The sequence below is a fragment of the Syngnathus typhle genome, linkage group LG7, assembly GCF_033458585.1.
Source record: "Syngnathus typhle isolate RoL2023-S1 ecotype Sweden linkage group LG7, RoL_Styp_1.0, whole genome shotgun sequence".
Classification (NCBI taxonomy): Eukaryota; Metazoa; Chordata; class Actinopteri; order Syngnathiformes; family Syngnathidae; genus Syngnathus; species Syngnathus typhle.
This window is the reverse complement of record NC_083744.1, coordinates 17,376,800-17,396,044: the sequence shown is the minus strand read 5'-3', so window position 1 is coordinate 17,396,044 and position 19,245 is coordinate 17,376,800. Positions and strand designations below refer to the sequence as shown.

Below are 19,245 nucleotides of genomic sequence, written 5' to 3'. Positions count from 1 at the left end.
AAACATAAAGAATAACAGAGCTGCACGCTGACAGCGCATGGGAGCGTCTTCGGCAGAACAGGCACTGCGCTTTTACCCACTTTTGGCACTTGGGTGGTGTTACGCAAGGCAAAATTAGGTCACCCACGAGGCTTTTCGTTAAATCGATTATCTGGCATAGGGGGGCGAATGCCAACCCGAATCGGGCGGCCTATCACTCCTCTCGGCCTTCCCGCTTGAGTGGGATCGTCGTAAAAGCAACGATGGTTTAAAATATCCCGTCTTTAAATGGCATCGCACTCGATTGTATCGAGTTAGGTATCCGATCACCTTTTGAGAGATGTGGATCGGTTCTGAATTAGTTTGATACGTAACAAAATCGATTTGAATCGGAAGATGTTTTGAGTTAAACATGGCAAGTGCATCAAATCGAATTGTTTCACTTGAAAATGTAACGAGATAACGTTTTGAATCGTTTTTTTATCGGAGAGATGTTTTTGAAGGAAATGCTACATTTACAGTCCTGGCTAGTTCATTATAGATATAGATCTATATAGAGAACAAAGAACTCATTGAATGGCAACTTACTGATCTACTATATCGAATCGAATTGGAATCCCACAAGTGAATCGAATCGTGTGGGAAAATCCTTGGCGGAAGCTATGTCACGACAGCAAAAGAAAAATGCTATTTGAGCGATCTGAGATTCTTCACGTCAGCCTATGCTTGATGGTTTTGATAGCTTTTTGCCGAAAACGGCGGCGCTCTGTCTGCCTCTATTTCTTCCACAGTTACAGGAGTCAGATGCAACCTTGCCTCGCTATCATCTCGCTCCTGGCATAAATAAACGCCGCAGAGACAGGCGATGCCAGGTAAAGCAGGGATGAACGCCCAGTGTTTGCTTCAAGGCCTTCAGTATTGTGCGGAGCAGATTAGGAGATTCTAATTTTGGCTGCGACATCAAGGAGTGACACACACAGCCACACAAGGTAACACAAAAGCACGCTGGGGAGGTAAGCGTCCACTTACCTAATGACTTGAACACATCTGGCCCGGCGTACTTTCCGTCAAAATACACCGTGTTGTTTTGCGAGTCAAAGGCACGACACATTCTGACAAACACAACTTCCAAAGAGCCTGTGGAGACAGACGGCAACAACATGCTGAATTGTTCCTCCTCCCTTCAGCCTCGCTCTCGACAGTAAGACATCAGTCAGCGAGGCCAAACACGTGCCTTTACAATACGAGCGACGCTTTGAAATGAAAAAGCCAGCTGTCAGTTTGAGCACCTTCACGTGATATGATCATATCAGCCCTAAGGCTAGTCATCCATAATGACAAGTCAGATAACAATTGCGCTTCATTTAGTAGCGGTAGCGCTTATTCATTCAACCTTTACTGAACAAGATAGCGGGGGAATTATTCTGTCTACCCTGTAATTTGTAGCCGGATCAGGAAAAGGTAACAGCTAGCAGTAGTCGTGCTACTGTGTGACTTGTTTGATTATTAATACTGACATTAGAGGATGGGAAAAAGCTCCTGGTCGCAACTGTAGGCACACCTACACTCATTTAACGGTAAACGGTACAATAGGAACTATACACAAAATTCGGCCTTAAATAAATAAAAGTACCGTATTTTCCGGACTATAAGGCGCACCGGACTATAAGGCGCACCTTCAATGAATGGCCCATTTTAAAACTTTGTCTTTATATAAGGCGCACCGGACTATAAGCCGCACCATTAATACATCATGTCAGATTTTTAATCCAAATCAAATCATTCTCCATTTTATCTTTTTTATTTCAACTTCAGACGCAACAAATTACTTTATAATCACAAAATAATGAGCCATAGTCTTTTTCATAGTCTTCAGTGGGCCACTTATGATTGATTTCATCACACAATGCTTCGGGCCAGTTTAAATTTAGGAATTTGGTCCATATATAAGGCGCACCGGACTATAAAGCGCACTGTCGGCTTTAGAGAAAATGTTAGGTTTTTAGGTGCGCCTTATAGTCCGGAAAATACGGTAAATAAAATAAAATAAAAATATTTTCTGTCGAGTGCCAACAGAACTAGATTAAGTAGTATACCATAAAATTCTCATTTTGAGGGTCCTCAATATAATAATCCAGCCTACGGTTCTGATCCAAATGACAATTGTTTTCTCGAATGCATTTGTTGCAGAATGCTTTGTTGGTGATCAGGTGAGCAAGGAAAAACCTTCTGGAGCTATGAACCAAAGAGCATCTTATTACATTTTGAATGACTTGACATACAGAGGATGTGTGAGCGTCAGCATTTCTACACAAGAACGTTGGCAGCAAAGCTACAGCAGCAACATCTTGGAAAGGAGGTTGTAGGTTGAAAAGAAAAATGTTCGCTGACATTGTTAACATTTATCTTGTGATGCGCCCATGCACGGGAAAGTCTTTGTGCAGTCAGGTCAGCTACGCCCTAGTGACAATATCAGTATTATGCATGTGTGTGTGGTGTGGAAGTGTGTTGACAGGCTGTCATACCTGCTTTGAGCAGCACTATCTGATCGTTCTGACACAGCTCCATGAAGCCATCGATGCGCTTGGCGAACTCCACCACATACTGAATGGCCTCTGTTATTTTGATAGCGCACAGCTGCCACATGACTTCCCGCGGCTGAAAAGACAACGGGATGGAAATGAGCGAGCCGCTCGGACCGGAGGGGGAGGGCGTGCGGTCAAGCTACCTTGCTCTGGTAGCTCTCCACCTCCTCCTGGAGGAAGGCTTGCCAGGTCATCTGCTGAAGCTCCTCTCTCAGGTACTGACATGTCTCCATGTGTGATTTGGAGATATTCTGGGCCAAGTGCTCTGAAAAGTTAAGTTGGATAAGTTGAGTGAGGAAGAAGAGCTGCTACAAGAAAAGATGATTCATTTGCGGCAAGGAGGGGATGCAGATAGGCGGAGCCGTCTCCTCCTGTTTTTTTTTTCTTCTTTTCTTAGTGGAGAAAAAAAAAAACGCTTGTTGACATTTTCTTTTACTGCCTCCAGGAAAGCTCATAGCTTACGATCGAGGCAGTGCCAATCTAGTTATGACACAAATGCATGGGGGGGGGGGGGGGGGGGGTTGTTATTCACTCAAACAAAGGTCACATTTGCTCTGAGACAAGTAGTGAGCAGAAGAATTTAAACGGTTTTGAAAACACATCTGTTAAAAGGACTTCCTTGGCACAGGGGAGCCTAAAAAAATGATTTCCCCAGACGCCTGCCCTGCTGGATCCTGATTGGCCCTAATTAATGGAAACTAATTACAAAAAAAAGAGGCTCTTAATGAGTGTTGGAGATGAGTCTCCAACCTTCTGCTATTTTAAGCAACCTTTGTGTCGTTTGCCCCACGGTTGCGTTGCCCCCCCGCGCCCCCCTTCCATCATCTCTCCACTCGTCGGCCCCCTCCCGCATCCTCTCAGACGCGTCTCACCTAGTTCTGCCATGGACACGGTAGGGGAGGTTTCTCCGTTGGTGAAGGAGCAGTAAGGGAAGAAGCCAGATCCGGGGGCAAAGTCGCAGATGGGCTCGGGCTTGATGCCGTTGATGTCCAGGCCGGATTGGTCCGGGGAGGGCTGGATGTCCAGGTAGAAGCTGCTGATAGCCGAGTCCGGTTTGGTTCCGTCGGGGGTGTGGCCGTCCATGTAGCCGCCGAGGTCGTCGTGGAGCTCCGTCAGGCCGTTGGCCGAGAGGCCGTAGCTAGGTGTGAGAGGCTCCGCCTCCCCGGGTTGCTGTTGGTGGTCCCGCTGTTGCTGCTGGAGCCGATGCTTCTGGACCTCGGCGTAGAGGCTGTCTCGCTGCTTCTTGGACATGCGTCCAAACTTCACCGCTGTAAGACAACGTGGCTCATTGTTAGGCGGAAGAGCAATTTTTTTTTTTCTTCATATCAGATGTGACAGCCAGCGCGCGGCATAAAAAAACATGCTAGCTTAGTACCACCCCTAGGGGGGCACGGTACGATGCCAGGGGGAACGCCTGTGACCCCAGGGAACATGTTAATTAGGATACAATGTTATGCAGAGATGTACATATTAAAATTCTACACACAAATGATACTATTTATAGTCACTGAGGGAAACATTTCCTTTCTGAGGGCGGCATAACAGAGAAGCAATGTGCTAGCCTATGTAGCATCCATTTCTCCAGGTCAAAGGGTACACACAATTGCAAAATATAACCACAATAGAAAAATGAAATATAATATCATCAATTAAAAAGTGAAGATTACAGATTTTTTTTTATATATCTTTTGTCACTAGATTGTTTAGATGCATTATGTGAGTTTATAATTTATTTTAGCAAGCCCCCAGGCATTAAGTAATATTACAGACACTTGGATTTATTTCTGTATCGTGTTCAATAAAGCGATTTTTTTTTCTCGTGGTTCTAATGTGTCTCTTTTTCTCTCTTATCCAGTAAAGATTCACGACACTGACGTGCAAGAAATGCCTGAGAGAACAAATCACATTATGTCACACTCTTGGCTGAACTCTTCCTCCTTTGAAGAAAAAATAAATCTTGTGTCTGCAGATAAAATCACTTTTAAGAAAAATGAGCACAGCGGTGAGAAAGACACTTTTTTTGGTTGCTGCTCCGGGCTGTTGGAACTATGTCAGCTGGTCATTGTGTGCATGTGTGGCAAGACATAGAGGGCAGATGGGCTTGCATGTGTTGAGCGAAGCCAAGAGTCACCTTCATCTGTGCCGATTGTGTGTGCGTGTGTGTGTTTTTAGCAAAGGCACTCCAAAGTGCTCATGTACTCGAAGTTTATAGCATTCATGAATATGTATACATGTGCAAGTCTAGCGTGGTTTAAAATGAGGCTTGTCTGTGTACACGGTAGATGACAACAAAACATCCCGATTACAAACGCCATTAGAGTTTTGCTTTGCGCTAGTCGCAGCTGCCTTGACTTTTTGTTTATACATTTGAAGAGATAGCTGTACTTTTTACATAGCATATGAAAAACATTGCAGTAAAGTCAAGTGAATTTGATTAAGATCTTGGTTGACTAATAAAAAAAAAAAAAACCTAAAAAAAAAAAACTAAAAGAAAAACAAGAGACTTGTTTGTTGTTGTTTGGCTCCAGAATGACTTGTGGCCAATGCGGTACGTCTTATGATAGCTTTAAATAACCATAAGCGTTGCTAATTAAAATTAGCTAAGCATTTTTTGTGTTAGTTCCCAACATTAAAGCGAGTAACCATTTTGAGTGATTTTTTTTCACGACTTTTTAATTTGATCAATATTGATATTATCGAGACCTTTTTTTTTTTATTACCCGCACTTATGCAAGTTGTGTGAGTCCTTTGGCCAGAAATGTTGCCCTTCTGCCCAGTGGCAATGTTTTCGACGTGGACGCGTGAAGTACTCACCATCCCGTGACATGCCCACCGCCAGGCACTTCTGAAGCCGGCAGTGCTGGCAGCGGTTGCGGCTGGTGCGGTCGATCAGGCAGTTCTTCTGACGGGGGCAGGAGTAGGCCGCATTGCTCTGCTGACTCCTCCTGAAGAAGCCCTGCGCATCAGAAAAGCGTTAAATTACATCTAAAATTTCTTCTGGGTACGAGGAAAGAAAAACCAACTCAATTACCATAATTTTCGGACTATAAGTCACGTTTTTTTTTCATAGTTTGGGTGGGGGGGGGGTCTGTCTTATACTCAGGAGCGACTTATATACATATATATGGTGTTTTTTCACTTTTTTGGGCAATTTATGGCTGGTGCGACTTATACTCCGGTGCGATTTATAGTCCGAAAATTACGGTACGTCACTTTTTGTCTAAATATGTTATGTGGTTTACACCAAAAGTAATCCTTAGCTTATCTTAGTTTAACTACACTATATTTTGAGACTAAAACAGTTACTTGGAGCGACTTTAAAAATTGATTTAAGATGCGGATTCTACACGAGCCACTTCTATCAACTGAAAATGCGGGAAAGCTAATTTTCAACAAAACTGAACGTCCAACTTAAAATTGCGTTGCAACTTTGAGTTTACTCAAACTTTTTAAATGTTTTATAGTGTCACTAAATACTTTCACACCCCAACGAAAATAATAATAACACAGTTGCTCCGTACTGGTATTTTCCCGGCCGGCTGTGTAATTTCTGGCATCCGGATGAGCGCGCGTGTCCAAGCACGAGGGCGGCATGTTTGGCCCGATGCGATAACACGCTATCTTCCTTCATTGGGATTATTATCTGGCATGTAAGCATTGCACACCGACTGGATTCCTCATCCTTTGACTTAATGAATTGATTCCAGCACATCATTAACATGGCCCCCGCTCTAGCGCTCCATACACATATGTCTTAATTAGCCGCTCATTGGCTGTTTAATTACAAGAAAACAGCTGACAGCTGCCAACTTGCTTTATAATGGAAGCCATTATAGGAAGAGGCTATTACTGCCGGCGACACGCAGGACTCGGTAATAACGCTATGATTTATGATCCAAACTTTTCGACTCGTCCGTATCATTAAAGGTCTCTCTGCCTGGACTAATTAGCAATCATTAAAGAGATATTTCAGCAGTTTATTCTTTACGGTTATGTTCTGAGCGGTGGCTGAGGGAGGGAGAGGCTGACAGAAAGCCTCACGTAGACAATTACGTACGGACGCAAACTGCAAAAGGTGCAGGCTGGCTGAGGAATGCTAATGATGCGCTCGCTGGGTGACAAGCACGGCGACGAGAATACACGCTCAGCGCAAAAGTGTTTGAACGGCTGCTACATGTGAAGTCGTACAAAAGACGACTTCAACGGAGCCAAGCGAATGTGGCAAACAGACAACAATCTGCTCTAATTCAAAAGTTTGGATCTTTTCGGCTCAAGAAGAACAGCAGCCGGAAAAGGGGTGCCAAGGAATTGTATTTTTGCTTTTTCGCTTTAGTGCTTGACCACAGTGACAGTCTCACAACATCTGCAAGGAACTTTTTTTTTTTCCCCCCAAAGCATTTTGATTCCACTCCATGTTGAGATGGTAATAAACATTTTTTATTTATTTATACGCTTACCTTACAGCCTTCGCATGTTATCACACCGTAATGGATGCCTGATGATTTGTCTCCACAGATCTTGCAGGGAATTATTTCGATTTGAGCTGCACGGGAGAGAGAGAAAAGAACAAGAGAGGGAAATAAATAAATAAAATATATTTTTGCTGTCACATGTCACTGTACAACACCCTCACCGTGGCTGCTTGTTGCTACATAAAAGAGCTCTGTGCTGTTAAAAAGAAGAAGAAGAAGAAGAAAAAAAAAACATCTCCGCAGGCTTTTGAATGCTTGCTTGCACAAAGCTTTACTGGAATATTTACAATTGTGTGCAAGAGTTTGTGAAAGAGAAAGCAATGTCAACTTTTAGGCCCTTACAAAATGTAAATATGGTGTCAATTAGCATCCTAAACAATATTGATATAAGAAACTCGCGTTAAACTCAAGATACACTCGACAGCTCAGTCGAATGAAACGTATTCGCAATTTTGACTTTTTGCAGAAATAAATTGAGAACGTCAATGTCAAAAAGTGAAAAAACAGGTATTCATTTCAAATCGTCAAAAGAACTCTTTGTGTGTGATTCCACTGTTGACCACTAGATGGCAGCGCATTTTTTTAAAAACACTGAATTTGACAAGAAGAACAGAAACAGGATGATCTTTCAGCTCAGCCGAGTTTAAAGCGACAATGTTGATTTGATAATGTCCGTCTTTAGACAAGATTATTGATTTAGGTTATATTGTGAAATAATAAGTTGACTAGTTAGGAAAAAAATGTAACGACCTCTATTTCTTCTACCCCTTAGTGTGGTTGAGTCCATCCCAACAGTGTTCATCTTTTTTTTTTTTTTGGGGATCATGAGAAGGCAACACTGTGACTGAACTCTTATCAATGGAGCGACTGCTGCTACAACCTTCCCACCGGTAACTCCCAGCTCTCCTTCAACATCTCCCACATCCCGACTGCAGCGCCAGACAAAATCTACCATCTGATCTAAATCGAGGAAACATCACCTTGGGCTGTTTTCTCGCCATTTCTGAGCAGCCAATCCAAATGCCAGGAAGCAGTGCACCAGTTCAGGAAAAATATCACAATTTGCTCTTAATAAGATGCAATAAAAAAATAAAAGATAATTAAGAAGCAGTGCTTCGTCGGCGATGTCGGAGCGTTACATCAGCCTCTTCCCTCCGGCCATGCCGAATTCTCCAAATGATAAATCCGCCAAGCTCCTCACAGCCTCTCGCACACCTTAGCATTCAATCTCTTGATGTCGATTTGATCACCTCACAAGTACTTTTGCTGGGGTTCAATCCACATTTGAATCAGCCGACCAGGAGCCCGCCGCAGTGCAGTGTGTCATGGGGATAATGTCCTCGTCCCCCAGGCCCGCCCGGGAGAGACCCTTAACACAGAGCCTCTAATCCACTCACGCTCTATTCATTCAGCAATCTGCATCTGTCTCCTCGCACTGCTGGAGTCAACAAGACGGGGCCCGTGTTTACACGGAATTAGCCTACATTTTAGCAAAACGAACAAAAGCAAGCGGTGGATGGTGCACAATTAACCCTCCTCCATACAACACGTCCTGCCATTTGTGATTCTCGCACACAATGGCGGGCGATGCACCTCGCCGCCACAGATTATTGCGAAATCCAGGCAGGGGGGCGGGCTTTGAAACCCTATCCGAGAGGGTTAATTCATAATTAATCTTTCCCTAACAGCGAACGGTCGCTCGTTATGGCAAATGGGCCCGTCGCCGTGTGAGTGCACTCCTTTGTTTGTTTCAATGTTCTCCCTGCATGAGCATTTGCCGTGCAGTGTGTTTCGACTCCTTTAGCATTTTCAGCCTCATTACTTACGTAATTTGTTCTGACATGCACTCACAACAAGTGAAGCGTGCTGTAATTAGGACTCGCTGTGGTTGCGGCCAGCCAACGAGTGCAGTGGCGGGCCCGTGCCAGTGGATGGTAGTGCAGGGCTGCGGCCAGGCTGCCTAAGACACAATTCCACCCACACGATCCGGCCCACAGGCTTTGGGGCTCTGAGCTCCAGCCTGCGATAGCTCCAGGCTTAGGCTGCCACTAACCTCCCCCCTCCCCCACGCTAGGAGATGCCTTCATCTCTCCGAACGAAGCCGAGTTGGCCGGGCGCTCGCTCGCTCGGGCCTGACGCCGTGCCACATCAGGTGAAAGCGGTGGGAGTAGACGGGGCACGCCGGTGCCAGGCCAGGCGGGATGCGCACACACACACACACAAAAGCAAAGCTCACAAACAAAAGCGCTATCTGCAAGCAGGAAGGCCTTGGGTGCACACATCCTCGCCGGTTAACACCCTCTCACTGCATAAGCTGCTGGATGTGGAGAGCACTCAAGAGTAAAAAAGGTTTGTCTCTGGACCAGCTGAGGGAGGCTCTGTGCTTCCTTGTCTGAACGTTTAGTTATTTCCACACTGGGATAAGCTGCTTTCCAAAAGAGGTGCAGGGGAGAATAAAAGGAGAAAACAATTTGAAATCAAACACACCATGAAGGCACATGCCAAACCACAAGATGGAGGAAAATGCAATGTGAAACATCCTTTCACTCAGTCTTTGTCATAATATGGACACAAAAAGACGTTAGACAAAGCTGGGCTTCCAACTTAGTTGAACAAATGCATACTTGGAGGGTTCGGTATGGCGAAACTTGTCAGTTTCGTTTTGACAAATGCATATCGATTGGGCTTAACATGACAAAATTTGCTATTTCATGTTGTTTTTCCAACACTGGCATGAAAACAGCTCTCAGGTCGTCATCTTCTCCATTTGCAACTACCGTAATTTTCGGACTGTAAGTCGCACCGGAGTATAAGTCGCACCAGCCATAAAATGCCCAAAAAAGTGAAAAAAACCCCATATATATGTATATAAGTCGCTCCTGAGTATAAGTCGCCCCCCCCCACCCAAACTATGGAAAAAAACGCGACTTATAGTCCGAAAATTACGGTAGTCATAACAACCATCACAAACAGGTCTGAAGTGAAACAGACTTTACCACAACGCGTTTTATACTCCGAGCAGTATCGTTTTACAAATGGCTTTTCAACATACTTGGCTGTTTCATTTTGCCAATGATTGTTGGCATTACAATTTGGTCTTGGCGTAGGTCTGCAATCAACTGAAAGCCCATTTGATCCTTTCAATTGCATACTTCCGGAGGGCTAAATGCTAATGCTATGCTTACACTGCATCACGTTTAGCTAGCCAATACCGTTCCATTTTTGCAGTACTTTGTCTGCATAAAAATGCTCCGATAACAAGCACAGATACTTTAGCGACCTGAATCACACTACTTTTAGGCGACTGCGAATCACAGTCTAAAAAAAAGCTCATGAACCATCCCGAAAGTTAAAGAGTCAGTGTTTAACCTCCAAGCGGTCCTGTTTGGTTACAAAGGACTTGAGTCAACTTCACAGCGGGTCAGTCAGTCAGACACAAAAAAAAAAGCCAACGTACATAAGCACTCCTAGTCCCACAGTCAATATCTATCGACAGGAGCCGCTGTGTTAAGTGTCTTGCGGTGCGAGACGAGCCGCCGCTAGCTAGCTTGAGCTTGACCGGCGTGGTGCCATTGATCCAATTTATCCCCTGCCCGCTTTGTTTACAACTTAAAATCGTGCCGCGGTTTGAACCGGCAGCTACGCTAATAATATAAATTAATATTGAGAGGACAAAATGGCAAATTTTCAAAATCATCCAGAGTCTAGCCAGTAGTGCAGACTTGTTCTTTGTGCGGTTGGGCAGTTCAAGGACACTAATTCAGCCCGCCGTTCGATTCCTCGGAGGAGGATGACGCGTCACTCAAGGCGCATGTTCAAAAGGCCAACGTGGCTTCTGCATGTTCACCCAGTGACCTTCACTGTCTTCTCCGGAGCCCTGAGATGTGCCCGCTGCTAAAAGTACACGCCTTTATCAAAGGGCGCCAGAGTGACAGTTGATTGCTAACACCCACAACAATTTGCCAAACACGCACTCACAGCTTAGAGGGGGGCTGTCAAGTTCACTTTGGGAGCAACGTTGCATAGACACGACCCAAGATTGCCCTGCAGGCACATTAATGCTTCATTTACAGATGTACAGTGACATCATGAAAAATGCAAAGATGAGAAATATGTTGAAAGGCTGGTGAAATCATTTCTACGCCGATTAATATGCATATGCTAAAATTAGAGAGCTTCCTTTCAAATACTGCGGCTCATTCAAAGTCAACATTTATTGCATGATGCTGGCCGACTTCCAGTTTGCTCTATATCCAAAACACATGATTTGGAATTAGAAGTAGAGAATGTCAATTCAGGAGACATGGTATGATCATGATATGAAGTTGTTGGCACTGGAATAGTTTGGATCGGTCCAACTGAATTGGCTTGCATAATCTGAATATGTGTTATAGTCGAAAATAATAATCTGGTTAAAAATATAGGTCGTTTTATTTGGGCCACCTCATTGGGGACACCAACAAAAAAACTGAGGTGTACCTAATATTCTGGCCACATCAATAGGCACAACAATACACGAGTAATTGTTACAAAAGAAATATGGCAGCTCCCCTGGAAGGGAGTTCTGCACCGTCTCATAAAATTAGGAACACCTAACATATTAGGCCGCTTGGGCAACCACCCGACTGAACGTTGCTACTGGTGACGTTTTGAAGGATAAAGATTATCCTGAACGTTCTGGCTCCAGTGTCATAATATTGAGAGCTTAACTCATTCCCGATCGGACCGTTAAATTATCTTCCCGCCTAATGATGAATGTTTAAATGCTTTTACCTGCTCACTGTCAAAACAGCTTTTTGAATGAAAGCCTATCTGAGAGACCTTTGCCTCATTGTCAGACTGTGTGTGTCAGTGTGTGTGTGTGTGACATCTGTCAATGACAGTGTGACGCAAGCCAGCAGGCTCATGTCAGAGATTATGCAAGGAAGTGGACAGGGGACGGCACTATGAGCAGATTAATAATTCTTCTTCCATCACACAAACTATGAATACATCCTCCTCTTTTCATAATATTTTGCGAGCACACACACAAAAAATAAAAAGACAATAAGCATGGCCTGCCTACTCCCTCGATTTTGACACAAAAAGCTGATTGAAAATAAGTGTAGGCGCTTTGGTGCCATTATGAAATGCGGTAAGGCTTTTTCTCCTCAATATTGCGATTTCTTCCAAAAGATATTTTTTAACATTTCTGTTAAATTTCAGATTTATTATACACTACCGTTCAAAAGTTTGAGGTCACAAAATTGTTTGGGCGACCCCAAACTTTTGAACGGTAGTGTATATATTTATTTGGATAATTATTTAGAGATTATATATATAATCTTCTGTGTAAAAAATCTTATATTCATAGATTATATATAATCTTATACAAATATAAGATATAATTTATAATATTTAATTCAAAATATTTTTTATAATAATATTTACACAACCGTTCAAAAGTTTGGGGTCACCCAAACAATTTTGTGACCCCAAACCTTTGAACGGTAGTGTACATAAAAGACAATGAATATATCTATTTGGATTTGAAGCTCAAACAAGGAATTCAGCTTTTTATTTTGTTGCCGTGCAAAGTTGTGAATTTATTTCCATTTATGCAACAGAACAAAGGTTACGTGAATGTCAGCGGCAAAGGACACGGGTGGCACGCCACGCCACGCCACGTATGCGTTATTTGTTTATGGATCCCAGGCATATTTACAAGCGTTGCTGGAATGGCATTTGCTGCTTTGGAAAGCAAACAACGGAGCGGGCAAATTTACCTGGAACCCAGCACACGTCGTCGTCGTCATCATTTCAACATGCTTCCACGGCGCAGTCATGCAAAATATTTCGACCGCAGAGGAAGGAAAGAATGACTGGAGACATTCTCCGTGCATGCTCCATCTTGTTAATTCCCTCCAATCACGTGGCCGTGATTACCCGCCATGCTGCAGACATGTTTTATTTGACGCTTGCTTTCATTTGTGCGGTGACTTTGCTTGAACGCAACGTCTGGCCTGTTGCCCCGGGCTGCTTTTTGGATGAACCCATGCGTGCTTGACTGTGTGTTTGTTTGTGTGTGAGGCCTATTAATATTTCAACGCTGCCCAACGCCAGATGCCTGTACAACAAAGCAGCGCTTCCCTCCGCACGTCTCCCCCTTTTATTTACTTGAGTGTTATATTGAAGAGCACTCTGACATTCTCCACAAGAGGTTAGCTAGGCGAGAGGAAGAGGGATTTACGGGGGGTGGCACCACCACCATAACTTGGATAGATATTGAGATAACAATGAATACCGTAATTTTCGGACTATAAGTCGCCCCCCCCCACCCAAACTATGAAAAAAACCGCGATTTATAGTCCGAAAATTACGGTAATCAGGATTATTCATGGGTTTGAAAAAAAAAAAAAAATGATTCAACTCCTAATCTTCAACTTTAAATATTAGACAAAGAACAAGAAGAGACTTTTTGCAGCATTGTGTCGCAAGAGCTGAATAAAATAAAGATGGAGCAAATATTTACATGCTGGTTGCTACATCACATAGCTCGGAGGTTCAGGGATCAGATATCAACTTTTTTTTCAAACTCTGATGTGGTGTATTTAGAATATATAGTACGGGACAATTTTTTTTTCTCAAATTTAATTTAAGTGAATGCAGCCAAGCTTTGACTCACTGAGGTTGAACTCAGAAGCAAACTGACTGACAGCTGCTGTTCTTCCTAAATTTCGTCTTCACTCCGACCACTCGAACTATACGCCTTGATTTTGCTGTCCGGCGCCCAAGTGCGACACCTCACTTGTGTAGCAAACACTGGCCCCAACGCCTCCTCGCTCCTCCCCGCGGGCCCGGCCGAGCTCCTTTGCAAATGCGCAGGAATATATAAATAATGAAGGCTTGAAAACATCCAGTGCAATTACATGCAGAAACCTTTACATAACAACAAAGAGCCTTGTAGTGGTTCACGGGGGAATTCTCCACAGCCACGCTGTACAACTTGCTTCCCTCTCTAATTGCTGTATTAGTATGCATTTCTGTAAGACAACCAAAAGTCTGCTGTGGGCTTTTGAACAGGATATTTCGACTGGTTCACAATCAAAACTTACATTGCGCAATTTCCTGCATGGTCTCTTCTTTGCCCAAAGGGTGACAAGTATATGTGCTTTTATGTGCGCTTTTTTTTTTTCCTTCCCCTTCCCGTTGCAAAGTGCGTACTTGAGTGCCTCACTCGGTAATAGCGGATGCAGAGGGGAGGGAGGGGGACCACGAGAGGTCCCGTCTCATGCTGCTGCTTGGGGTCAGTGGGTCTTAGGCACGTGGCCAGAACACACATGGCGAGCAGGCTGAATATTTCAGCTGACAGTAATTGTCCCTCTGCGGTCTCCTTAGGAAAACATGTTTCCCGACGACACAGACTGGCCGCATAGTAATCACGGTTTTCCAAACTAGGGGGGGGGGGGGGTTCTTGGCGTGTGCCTGCAGCCATGATCCGACTCACTTTTTTTTTACATGTGACCTGACTTCAGCTCTGCACATGCGTCAATGGGGCAAAGTTTACCATTGTAAAATATTGGAAATAGTTTTTTCTGCCTGCAGCCTAAATGCATTAATCTGAAACTACAACCAGTTTCATGAGTAAGATTGTTTCACGGATCGTTGATTTTCTACCTTCTCCATATTTTTGAGATGGTAAAATAAAAAAAGAAAATGCAACTACATTAAACTCAACTTTCTTTATAGAGCACGTTATAACGTACTTAAAGCAAAGTCTTGCATGGCAATAAAAGTCAAACAAAGCAATAAAACAATGACAAAGCTACATCGGCGAATATGTTCCTATGATTTAATTTCAGAGTGAAGTAATACTCTATATTGCTAATCTGATAGTAGGGGTGGGTTAACCGAGGTATCGAATACTTGTCAAGGCCGCCGATACCAACAGAAATTTATTTCTCGTTTGTTGCTAGCTAAACTATTCTGTATACGGACTCGCTCCAGTTCTTCTCGAAACTCTTGAAGCTTTTCATCAGTTGAAAGCGAGTGAGCAAGGATAGAGAAGATGAAATGCAATCAATGGCCATCTGATCCATCCAGCAATGTGTGACTGAGACAAATGAGCCTTGTCATATTAGCGGCGATACTGAACCTGCTACCCAAAGATCCACAGCTGTGATAAAGCTGAAACTAGAAGCGGACGACCTTTCCACACACCAGTAGCGTTGGAAGAAAACTTCCCTCAACCTCGCTCACTGATCTATAGACAAGTGTACTCGTGGAATATACGGAAAAACCAAAACTAGACATCTGGCTCGACCACATCCAAAATGGACGTGACTATCACAAAAAAAAAATGCGGCGGCGGCCATATTGGATGTGGCAAGTTTCCGTCAAAGCCAGAATCCAACCGTGCCCAATCGACGTGTGTTGTGGAGGACCAACTGCAAATGTCAAACTTTTAAAATGAATTTGTCAGCAATGCACTCATCAGTAACAGCGCCCTCTGTTGACAAGCCCGCCACTTGTGCGCTGAGGCTCATCCGAAATTGAGCGCAAGATGTCCGCAAGTCTTCAAATGGACATCAATGAGGATTAAGCTGCCTTTTCTCCTCCGCTGCACTAGTAGCTGCTTCTAAAAAGCATTCCTAGACGACGAGGCTACCCGAGAAGCGTCTACCGCCACGCCGAGTTCACAGACGACGTATTCCCGACAGACGAAGCAGCCATGCGCAAAGCAAAGGTTCCCTTCCCTTTTAGGTAAACAATAGCCTTGTCTAACTGTCCCTAAACGCAGCGCGCTACGCTAATCCCTGGCAAATAAACAAGTGCCAAGATTAATGATTGCATAAAGCCATCCCAAAAGCCCTGGAATAATCAGCTCTCCATCCAGCCTGTTGGGCTTCCAGACAGGAGCTCGGGGAGTCAGCTGACAGTCAGTGCTTGCTCCTTTGGCTTGGCGTTGCCTCATCCCGGCCGGCGCTTTTGATTTTGCGTCACTAGCAGGGAGCTGTCAATATACTGTACTACGGGGCCCGGCGAGATGAGCCACTTCTCAGATCCTTCACGGTGAGCACAAGAGTACTTTTCGCAATACAGTAAAAAGGAGGGTGTGTAAAGTGATAAATCACATGGCGGCGGACAAAACAAGGCTATTAAAATGTCATTAGGAGCGTGGTGGACTCTGCTCCGCAACAATAACATGAGCTGGGTGCTGCGATGAGGAAGGAGGAGAGCGAGGGGGCGGGGCAGGGGAGGCGATGTCCACTCGTCCGCCCTCGGGCAGGGGAGCGTGGGATGTGGAGATGAAGTGGGACGCCCCTCTTCAGGAGGTTGCTCGGCAGCATGAAGGAAGAGGCAGCACCCCGCCTAATGAGGGGTGAAGTGAAGCCCCCTGCGGGACCCCCTCAGGCGCATTCATTAGGAGATGAAAAAGCGTTTCCTGTGGCGGTGCAAGTGCCCGCCTCCGTCCGGACATGTTTAATTTAGGCAGGCGGTCGGGAAAAAACACTCAGCCGCGCTGACCAGGTCGCGAGGGGAGTCGACAACAAAAGGCAGCGAGCCCAAGCAACATTTGGCGCCACCTTTGAAGCTTACGCAATCAGATTAGCCAAGGTCAAGCTCACTGTCGTCTCAGCTGCCGAGACATGCGGGAGAAAAGCGACATCTCAATGTGATCTCAAAGTTTCTTTCCCCTCGTGCAATACATTGCATTTTGTTGCATCTTTACGGCTGTGGGCAAAAAATAATAGATTCATTTAGCCAGTGGTGGTTTGTGGAAGGGAACCAAGGATTATGGTAATGCGGCAGGCAGTAAACGCTGCCAGCCAAATACAGTAAAAGAGAAGAGCGCCGCGGTCGGAGCTTTGGGAAGACTCGGAGAGGTTCGTTTATAGGATTGCGCAAATTCTCATTCACTGATGCATCCCTCAAATTAGATTGCAGCAGGTAGGCGCTTTGGAAAAAGGGACAAAAGCTCAGACAAAGTATACAGGAGTGCGTGAAAAGGCTATCGAAATACACGTCCGCTTATCGAAAGGCTAATGAAAGCTCGCATTTATTACGGCTGCCTTGTTAAGATATGTATATGCAATCTGGTGTAATTAGCAAGCGCTAACCTTTGGGGTGCTGCTAATCCCCACTGAAATGTGGATTTGTACATCAAAGCCGACACTCTCTCATATAGATGGGCGCTTGAAATTCGACTCCGTCGAAAACCCGCAATTATTTGTATAGCGTGGATGCAAGTCGCATCTTTTATGTTTCCCGCCATCCCGTGGGTTTGCGCTAAAGAATTCCTAATCCACTCCGGTGGAATCCAGTTAACGCCCAAAATGGAGATGCACAGCCAAGTGCCAAAGGAGTTTATAAGGTTTGATTTCTTCAGGGGCTTCGACGTTAAGCGAGAGCTGAGGGGGAAAACGCCACGATAACTATTTACAGTTGTCGTCTTGTCTTCTTCGCTGCCAGACACCGAAAGGTAATTAAATAATCCATAGCTGCGTGCCTTTGTATAATTCAATCAGGCTTCTGTGAACAAGCTAAATGTTCTGCTGCTTGGCGTCAGCTGCAATTTGCACTCTACCCTCTCGACATTCAAGGCCGGACTAAATCCATTCTGCAAGGAAGGAGGGGGAAGGGTGGATTACAGAAAGGGGAAACAAGTGCAGTCGCTTCCCACACGCACAACGCTCACGAACTTGACAACCTGGCGGGAAGGAAGCCTGAAGCATTTATTTTCTTTAATGAGAGACATGAGTCTCACATGTGTCAGGGATGCACAGCGTGAGAAGAAGGGGGTGGGCTTTAATTCCATCAATCTAGCGCATTTATCCGTGTAGCACATCAATAGCTGTCAGATAAGCAGGAGGAGATGAATCACGTCAAGCGGATGGAGTCAAGGCTGCACTGAGCTGGCTGCATATGCAGACTAATAAGTCATTTTACAAGTCAAGGGTGAATGCGGTTACATGGAGTCGGTGACAAATGGAGATTGTGGCTCTTAAAGAACACATGAGACAAGGAACATCCTTCCTCGACTTGCTCGGGAATTGCCAATGACCTAACAATGGAGCTACAGTGTTGAAAAGGAGAACACGATACCTCAACCTCTAACCTGAGGAGCTGATGGAAATGGATTTGCTTACCGTCCTGAATCCCACATTTACACTTCTTTGAGCGTCTAAACAGACACTCCACTGTGAGAGCTTTTGGCTATTGAATGACATGGAAAAGTTGACTCCAACAATGCTGCAGGTTGAGAAAGGTGACACTCCATAGAGTTGAACCAAAGCAACATTTCCCATAGAGAATAATGTAAATGAAGCTAATCCGTTCCAAACAAAATATTACCCCAAAAAAATCAATAAATGACATTTGATGGACCATTTTAAAGTATGAAAACAGAGTTTTAGTCAGACTAATGGGAACAAATGGCTTTCATAGACACGCACAGTTGTCAAAATGAAAGCCCAGGGGCCTAATCAATCCCCAATATACACCATACGTACTTGTACACCACTGCATACTACAGCCATGACTATAAACATCTTGTGAAATGAAAAGCTCTGTGACAGTGTCAGTAAAATGCCACATTATTGTCTTTGGAAGGGTTAGAATATGATCAAGTTTGATGTCTGTGGTAATAAAGGGCGGCAGGTTGGGCTTGTGATCCTAGCCGCATGAGTGCAATAACGTCAGATTTATTATCAGATCAAAAAACATATAAAACACTTTGAGAGCGGCAGCAATAACCCAGCGAGCGGCCCAAATGGTGATTTATGTACTCCGGCTGCACGGGACAGTAACGTACAGTGCGGTGGATGTGTACGGCAACGATACGGCGCTCCACTTGAAAAGTGGCGAGGCTCGCAGCCGGAATGCATTTGGTGTGAAATTGCTTCATCTGTTTACAATTCCATTCGGAGTTTATGAGAAAGACATGCTGATGTATCGCCCCGTTGTCACGGCATGGCGGGAGCATCCACACAAAGATTCATCTCTCACTTAGAAGCCAAATGATACGTCTAATTTGCTGCGAGCGGCGTTATTTTTAACCTCGCGAGCTGTCAAACAATGCTACATGCTTCTCGGCGCCGGCGGGTTGTTAAAAGGTTGCCAACTCTTTTCAATTGGCGTTGCTCTTGGAGTGAATTTCAAAATGCTCATTCACTGCTGACAGTCTATCAAAAACGGAGGAGTTAAGATGCTCGCAAAGCTAACAATCG

The 19,245-nt window shown here is 44.6% G+C and overlaps 1 protein-coding gene across 3 annotated transcripts in view; it reads right to left on the bottom strand.

Moving 5' to 3' along the window:
* The window catches only part of roraa (RAR-related orphan receptor A, paralog a), a 151,903-nt gene that overhangs the window by 7,993 nt on the left and 124,665 nt on the right, over positions 1-19,245 (bottom strand). For all 3 annotated transcript variants that reach the window (XM_061283266.1, XM_061283268.1, XM_061283269.1), the window contains 6 exons: positions 7,022-7,107; positions 5,379-5,520; positions 3,437-3,832; positions 2,708-2,829; positions 2,505-2,637; positions 1,009-1,116 (listed from right to left, as the gene is read on the bottom strand). In XM_061283266.1, coding sequence (XP_061139250.1) covers positions 1,009-1,116; positions 2,505-2,637; positions 2,708-2,829; positions 3,437-3,832; positions 5,379-5,520; positions 7,022-7,107 — 987 coding nt within the window. The remainder of the gene's footprint in view (positions 1-1,008; positions 1,117-2,504; positions 2,638-2,707; positions 2,830-3,436; positions 3,833-5,378; positions 5,521-7,021; positions 7,108-19,245) is intronic.